The sequence below is a fragment of the Mesoplodon mirus genome (genome assembly GCF_964341445.2).
Source record: "Mesoplodon mirus genome assembly, contig: HAP1_SCAFFOLD_2005, whole genome shotgun sequence".
NCBI classification, from domain to species: domain Eukaryota; kingdom Metazoa; phylum Chordata; class Mammalia; order Artiodactyla; family Ziphiidae; genus Mesoplodon; species Mesoplodon mirus.
The window spans coordinates 34,660-43,317 of NW_028294400.1; the positions used below are offsets into that span (position 1 = coordinate 34,660).

General features: G+C 39.6%; 1 protein-coding gene across 1 annotated transcript; it reads right to left on the reverse strand.

The window, feature by feature from the left end:
• Positions 1-5,239: 5,239 nt before the first annotated feature.
• Positions 5,240-7,886, reverse strand: LOC309798173 (E3 ubiquitin-protein ligase RLIM-like; the record flags this gene model as incomplete). Its single annotated transcript, XM_082646458.1, has 2 exons — positions 5,240-6,310; positions 7,643-7,886. Coding segments are annotated over 2 exons (1,315 nt in total), but the record flags the coding sequence as incomplete, so codon positions are not given.
• Between the last annotated feature and the right edge of the window lie 772 nt (positions 7,887-8,658).

Sequence of the window (8,658 nt, forward strand, 5' to 3'; positions counted from 1 at the left end):
CAAATCTCCACATTTTTGCAGTGATGTTAAAGATGCTGGCTTGATGATTAAAAATGGAGAGTTTTGAATATCACACAAAGGAGAGCCTCTTATTTCATAGGGAGAAAGCCTGAGTTAGGATGGTAAAGAATTTTCAAATCTTAAATGAAGTCACAGAAAAGAAATGCAGTTCAGTTTCCAGTCGAAATTCTCATACCAGGAACTTCTCATTGAAGGGAGTATACATTCACCTCTCAAATAATGAAAAGACATGAAATGTTTGGTTAATTGTAGTAAAGAAAATACTGAAGATCTCAAAGTATTGTATATGGATAACAAGTAATATTACTTAACAGAAACGTCACATTTCTTTGTGAAATTTCCAGTACATGCAGTGTTTTGATGTTCATGTTGTTCGATGCTCAGGCTTGTTTGCATTTACAAAAGAATCTTTATACTTAATTCTTCATGGAATATTGAGAGCACAACTTATTTTCATGGTTAGCCAAAAAAGATAGACTTTATATTGCTATCAAAAACTTATCCACAGGCTATAACTACTTTCAAAAAGAATTTGTTATTCAGATAAGGGGTTTTTTTTGGAATTAGGCCAAAATAAACAAATGTTTTAAAAACTACCAAGAAAATACAGAGAAAATTCTTAAGATGGAAATATTTATGCTCACAACCACAGTGATGCTGTGTATTTAAACTGATATTCTGTAATGTAAAAAACGTATCAGGTTGAGCTCAGAAGATTCAGGTACAAATCTTCTCCATTTCTGATTTGTCAGGGCAGACAGAGAGGAATATGATTTGGAAGAGCAATATAATACTCAGCAATCGCTTTGAGAGCAAAATAAGTGGCTCTATAGTTTCAAAGTCAGAGTGTTAAATTGGGTTTATGATATAAGCAGCATACACTGGTAGAATGAGATAGGGTGATGTGAAGTAAAGTTAGAGCGATACGATATTGGTGGTTGTTCAAACAGGAAGGATACTGTCTTCTAGCAGCTTCAGTAGCAGGAATTAGGGATTCCATTTTTGGGAAAAATGGTAGAATATAATGTTATAGTGGGCCTAGAACCAAGACATTAAGCCATTTACTTGTCTAGGACTCATTATAATCATTTTCTAGGTACAGGACGGATCCTAGATGAGAAGTTGTATTAGTTGTCTGTTGCTGCATAAGAAATTAGTACAAATGTAATGGCTTAAAACAGCATCCCTTTATTAGCTCACAGTTCTATAGGTTGGGATACTGGCATGGAGTGACTAGGTTCTGTGTTCAAGGTCTTAAAGGTCTGAAATCAGCATTTTTAAACCCTTGTCAGATAATTCTAACATCTAATTCATCTCTGTTGGCATCATCTGTCACATCTTATTCAAGCTGTCATGTATCTGGTTCTTGGTATAAGTAGTGATATTTTATTGTCTTTTGGACATTTTGGCTATTATGTTAGGATACTTTGGTCCCTATTTAAAGTGTTTTGTTTTCTTTTAATTTTTAGCAGGCATTCACTCTTTATAGGTTTGGCACACATTTCCTGTACTTTTATGGACGGTGGTTCCATGATAACCTAATTTTCTGACCCTTTGTGGTACTCTTATGGTCTGTTTCTCTTGTGCAGGTTGGGTTACCTCTGGTCCCTTCTCATGCTGCTTATGGGGTCTGAAGTAGCTTCCCCAGGATACGGCACTTGGTGCTTCTGGTGAGGGAAGGGAATCTCTGGAACACGTGATGAAGAGTCCTTCCTGGGCCAGGCACTTGTGACAGGGTCTCCCTGGACTGTAAGGAGTGGAGGGTGCTTACCAGGTTGAGAGCTTTCTGTGGAGGGATCTCCGTTGCCGGTACCAGCAAGTTGCCTGATGTTTCTGGGAAGGGGAGAGGAGCCTCAGGCCCATCTGAGGAGAGCATTGTCCAGGTGGGAGCTTTTTGTGGTAGGAGCACTTTTGCTGGGACCCTTAGCCACTGATGTGTCTGGGTGGTGAAGGGGGATCTCAGGCCCAGTGGGGAAGGAAAGCACTTTCCCTGGTCACTTAGTGTCATCAGGGCTTCCAATTGTTCGTCCTTGCAGGTTCTGCAAGGCTCGCCTGGTGTTTGGGGGATTCCCATTTGATGTGATGGAGGAAGAGCCTCTTTGAGCCACTTCCTGTTACTAAGTTGGGAGTTAGGAAATGCTGGGCCTGGATCACATTTTTTTGTTGGTGGAGTGTCATAATGTGCCCTGCCATGAGGCTGTTCATCCATTCTGAGGGTCCCTAGGCAATTCACCTTCTCTAGACCTTTCAGAGATCTCCTTTGGTTGTCTCATATTATTTGCAGGATATATAGTTGTGCGTATAAAGGGGGAGCAGGGAGAGGGGAGTATAAACCATCTTATCTGGATTAGAAGTCCTCTCTGTGCCTTTTAAGTTCCCACCTGATTAGGTCAGGCTCACTCTGGATAATCTCCCAATCAACTGTGCTATATATCATAATCTAATAATGGGAATGATATTCCATCACATTCACAGGTCTCATACTCAAGGGGAGGGGCTCCTACAAAGATCATTGGGCATCATCTTAGAATTCTGTCGACCACAAAAGGTGCATGTGAATGTACTGAAGCATTAATTAAGCAATTATCATCCTTTGGAAGGTTTTAATCTGTTAGGATAGTATGAAAGCCAAGTACTGTTATAATTATTCTACTCACTTTAAATGAAGTATATCTGATATCAAAAATACTTCCTAAAAATCAGACTATTCAAACAACTTTCAGAAGTTAATGTAAATTTCAGAGGTTTGATCCAAGCCTTCATTTCTGGCCATGCAGATATCTTCTGTGTGAAAAATATGCTACCTCAAAGATGTTTTCAAAAACTTCACCACCACTCCCCATTTATATTTTGTAGTTATGTGCAAATACTGTGGCTGCCAGCAATTCACAGAAAAAAGAAATGTCAGTGATGTTTCTCACTTTAACTTTTTAGAGAAGGTGTATACTTAACACGGCCTACATTTGTATAGGTTGCACATTGCACAAAATTTCTGATTATTTCTTTAGGTTATAATACAATGTACTCTCACCTATACCAGGATTGAAAAATTTAAGCAAAATTTTCTGGACTGGCCAATACAACCCCCCAAAAATAGTCTTCAGGCTGAATTAGGAGAAAAGTCCTTCACTATGTTTAGGTTGGGAGGAAGCATGACCTAAATTTTGATTTCAAATAGTCGGGGTTTTGGGTGATGGTTTTACTGGGGACAATTAGAATTGAACTATGTAGACATGTTTCTTGAAGCCAAGTTTTACCTTTAAGGCTTTCATATTGCAGCTTGTGAGGCTCCAAGCAGCAATTGGCTACTTTGGGTCATTCACACAAGGATTCAGAGTCATATATAAACCATAAAACCCTTTATAAGAAATCAGAATCTGTTTTAAAAATTAATTATATGAACTAAACATATATAGAAAGAAATTGAAGCTTGAATATATTGAAGAAGCAAAAATTAAAGACATACCTATAACTGCCTTTATCCTTAGTTGTTTACAATCACAGCAAATCAAAGTGTGACATGTTTAAGAGAAAGGTAATTAAGTTCTAAGGCTTTGTAATCTTATCACTTTTAAAAATACAAGATCTGAGTAAATGAAAGAAAATAGAGAGGGTTGTTAAAGAGCTGAGTCATAGAGTGGAATAGAGAACAAGCGGAAGTGGAAGAGGCAAGAAAGCATACACAGGCTGGGTTTGAAGAGAGTTGGGAATGCTGGTTGTGGTAGATGGTCTCTGATTTGCTTACCGGATCTACTCGCCATCCTTCTTAACCCTGCTTCGTGATTCCAGGAGGCTGATCTTTATCAGCTTCATGGACCAGTCTCTCTGTGTCTTCAGGTTGGGTTTGGTTAATATGAACTACTGATAAGTGATTAGAAGTCAGGAGGAAAGAAGGCAAGGGTATTTATTTCCATGATCTGCCCCCTTCCAAACTTTAGGTTGGCAGTGGATGCCATTTTCTAAGGTTACATCTCTTGTTGGGTGGGCTTCTCCTATAACTCGAAGACATTCTGGGTTGCAGGAACTGCTATCTCTCTATGCCCCTTCAAACCTAGTGGTTATAATACTGGCTTCTCACAGCTGCTAGCCTCAGGGTACTTCATCATCTCTTGGTTTCCCTTCATTCTTTACACACTTTAGTCTCTTCATTAAATGCTATTCCATCACGCTTTTAAAGTGTGCCATCAGTTTTTAGCTAGAACTGACTGATACATTGGTAGTGGGGAATAGGAGAAACGTTAAGGTAGTGTTAGGGAGGTGGGATAAACTGCTGTGGAGAGAGATAGGAAGAGAAGGGTTTCAAAGCTTTTTATGGCATTCTAGGAATGTAACATGACTTCTTTATGTGAATGACTCTAATGTTGTCTTAAATGGCTTCTTAATTATTGATATTTGGTTGGGTTTCTGTTTCTTTGCATGCACAACCAGGATTCAACAGGGCTAAGAGATGTCTGGGATTTACATGACGAGATAATACTACTAGGATCTATCTAGATTCATTATATCATATTAAGACATTTCTCCCATGGAATCAGGAACATCCCAACCCAGTGCACATGCTAAGTTTTTATTGAAATTCAGTGAACTGCTATGGTGTGAAATTAATTTTTATTGTCAGTCCCCTGCGTCGGCAGGCCGACTCTCAAGCCCTGCGCCACCAGGGAAGCCCTATAACACTTTATATAGCTGAGAATTCATCGATCAGGGTTTTCACTCTCATTGGAATCCACTACTTGCCTACGACAAATCGGACACGTAGAGTTCTCAGACAGCCAGCGATCAATGCAGTGAATGTGATATTCATGGGAGCAAGGTAGTATGCGAAGCTTGCTGTTTTCTGTGTACTCTGTAAGGCAAATGCTACAGGCTTTTAGTGCATCATTTTCACCAAAAGATCTTACAGCCAAGCTGTCAATCTGTGCTTTGGTGAGTCCTGTAGTTTGCAGATTATGGGAGGACCCAGAGTCACTTTCATCAGATATTATTAGGCTAATTTGTATACCCCCTTGGCTGGTCTCTGATGATAAGTTTGTTTCTTCAATGCCTTCAAACATCCGTGATCTAATTCCTGAATTTTCATCACTTGAGCTGGAACCAGAAATAGGACTAGAACTGGAACTAGACGTACAATTGGGGCTTGAATGCCAACTCAGTGTGGAACTTGAATGGGTATCATAGCTAGCATTTGAATCAGAACCAAATGTACCACTACTACTACCATTAGGTGACTCTAGCCATTCCATGTTTTGACTTGGACGTGAGACACTATGCTCTAAATTACTGTCACTGTCCATAAGGTTATTTGAGTTACTAAATTCTGTCATTGTCTGCCTTAACGTGCTCTGAATTGGAACAGATGTTGTATCATTTAAGCTAGTATTTAACGTTCTGCAAACGGGATTTCTAATGGTATTGACATAAGCTCTCACACCTGCCTGCTCAGAATGTGAATACATATGCCTCAGTCCTCGTTCACTTTCAGAAGTGACAGTGTTGTTTGGTGTCTCAGATGTTAACTGAGTTCTACTAGCTCTGCTGTCTCTCTGAGAATATGCTCCAGAATGAACTTGTCCTACTTCAAGATTGAAGGGTATGGTTGGATATATTTCCCTCATTCCCCAAGATTCACCACTGCTGGTTGTATCTGGAGAATTTTCTCCATGAACGGCATTCCTTGTTCTAGAAGTTTCAATAAGACCGCTATTTTGCAACTCAAATCCAGTCATTTGCTGTGTCAATATTTCTTGGTGCTCAGTTCTAGAAAATCTCGCATTCTCACTTAGCAGAGGCTGCTCAAAATTCTGAGAGGGTATACTATGATTAAGTCTTTGTACAATTTCCCTAAGTGAACGTGGAGGCGACCAACTTTCAATTCTTGCTCTGGTTCTCCGATACTCTGGGCTCCTACTTCTTGCTCGTCTCTGACTGGTGGTAGGTGGGAATTCCATTAATGTTTCAGTTGTATCTTGTTCAGGCATAGATGGTCTTGTAAATATTGATTCAGATTGTGGACTTTCCACTTGCCTTTGGCTGTCTTCCATATTTTCTCTTCTGGGAAGTCTTGCAGACGCTACATATTCACTCTCTGGATTTGGACTCCCATTATCAAGGTTAGCATTTATTTCTAAACTGAATATGAACTGATCACTTTTAAGATTAATTTGGCTCTCTTCTCTCCAAGATTGGTTTTCTCTTTGTCCACTTGTCATATTTTCAGTTTGTCCAGAACAGTTAAGCCAGTCTATTAGAGAGTCACCACTAGACACGTCATCTGAAGAGTCTCCTCTGTCTGTTCACAAAAAGAAATGGGGAGGGTGTATAAAAGAACCACCAAAATTAGAACCATCATAAAATAGCACTCTGAAACTTTGTTTCAAAAACAAACAAAAAATGAGAACTTAAATACTCAGGTGTTTTCAACTGATTTCACATTTATAGAGTTAATATTTTATAAACTGCACTGTGTAGATTTATAAGTAAAGGTAGAAAAGTTTCGATTCCATCCAAGAAGAGTGAGCTAATCCTAGATAAACTTAGAGAATTTTTAAAAAAGGGAATCCGGAGGAAGTCTATGTTTCAGTATTTCATCATATACACAGCCCTGTGTACCACTGTCGGAGGAATGTCAAGAGACTTTTTTTTCAGTCCACTGTCAAAACACTAATGCAATTAAACAAGGTAAACACCAGTTAAGGTGCAATGCTAGTAGTTTAGTTCAATTTACATTATTGTCTAATTTTCATTAGTCTCCAACATGACTACTTGTAGGCTCTTCACTTATGTGCTTTTGATAATAGATAAGCTGTTTTAAAATATAAGGTTATTGCCCAAACATAAACAAGTTTTATAGGTTTAAAAGTGTTTGCATTTTGAATACTTCTTAATGTTACCAAGATTTTTAATTGACATTAAATTGAAGGTCAGATCAAATGAATAGACTGAACCTAGCATGGTACATATAAGACCATATTCAAGAGCCAAAGTATTATAGTATCCTCTTCATTAGACAGCAAAATCCTCTACTTCACACTGGGAGGGAGGACACCAGACCTGAGGTCCGAGCAGTGTTTCTCAGCCTTAGCTCTACTGACATTTTGGTGCTGGACAATTCTTTGTTTTGGGGAGCTATCCTGTGCATTGTGGGATCTTTGGCAGCATCCCTGGCCTCTGCCCACTAGATGCTAGTAACACCCATGCCTCCCCTGTGACAACCAAACATATCTCTAGCCATTGCCAAATGTCCCCAGGTGTTGAAGAGAGCACAATTGTCCCCAGTGGAGAATATTTCTGTTTGCTTTTTTTACATGTCTATGTAGAAAAAATAATTCAGGAAGTAGGAGGGACTTTCAGTTGAGGTCGAAAACCAAGAAAAATACAAATAGGCTACTTTGCACTGTTTCCCAATTAAAACAACCCAAATGTGAATCAGGAAAACAAACAAACATACCTTGACATGCTCACCAAAAATCAAGTAAATGCCAGTTCTTTTTATGAGAAGTTACTTACCAAATTAATGTAAGTCACTTCTGTATAATTTACTATTTCCTATTATGAAGTTACTATTTCCTATTATGAAGTTCCTTATTCATCCCATCCGATTCCCTCCAAAAGCAAAATATACCTGTATTTTCATCTGAGTCTTGTGGGGCGTTTTCTTTAATTAGCTGAAGTCTTCTCAGCAACTCTTCTTCCGTACTTTCACCTGGAATGCCTAGAAGATTGTTGTCTCTCGTAAGTTCGTAATCTTCTTCACTCAGATTATTTACGAACCTGGAGAAATCTTCTTCCCGAACCAATCGGTCCGTTTGACTTATGTGTTGGGCCGAAACTCCATCTCCTTCATCGTTGGAATCCGAGTTTTCCACCTTAATAAACAAGTGGAAAATTATCTGAAATTCACGACGTGGTGTTGAAATTCACCAATGGTCGTTTCGTTTTCTTCGCTTTCTACTTCCTGCCAGAGTGTCCGGTTCCGACTCAGTCGGATGACCCTCCGCACAGATTCCTCCCTTCTCCCTTCCCGACTCAGTTCTGTGGCCCCTGGTGACGCAACAGTTGGGAGCCGCCTCTAGCCCAGAACTTGCTAGACGTTGCCTAGGCACCCATTATCTTCCCCGCTGTTACCGAGTAGGGACTGGATTCAGGTTAGGTTTCATTTCATTCACAACCAGCCAATGTTACTGAGGGTTTATAGTGTACCAAGCACCGTGCTTCACCTCGTTTCACCCACAGGAGCCTATTCTCAGGTTTTCAGGCTCTGATATGCTCTATTTGTTCGTTACATTCCATATGACTGCCTTCTTCAAAATGCCATGCCAAAGTCAGCCTAGTTCAATGCAGCAATTCTCATTTTCAGGTGCCCAGGGACCTCCGCCTTTTCTCCTCATGAATTTCTCAAATCCTAGACTCTCACTAAGAAAGCCCACAATTTTTGATAATTTACCAGGGCCCTGGCTGAGTCTCTTTAGTGTGTCCTCTCCCTTTTAACTGTTAATGGCTTCATCTTGCATTATATGGTCCTTCAGTCTTGTTTCAAACAAACAAGAAACACCAAAACTTTGGCAGGCTTTTCTGCTCAGCCAGGGAATTCCTTCTCCACAAAAGCATCAGGTTCATTTTTGTCCTCCTTTCTCATAA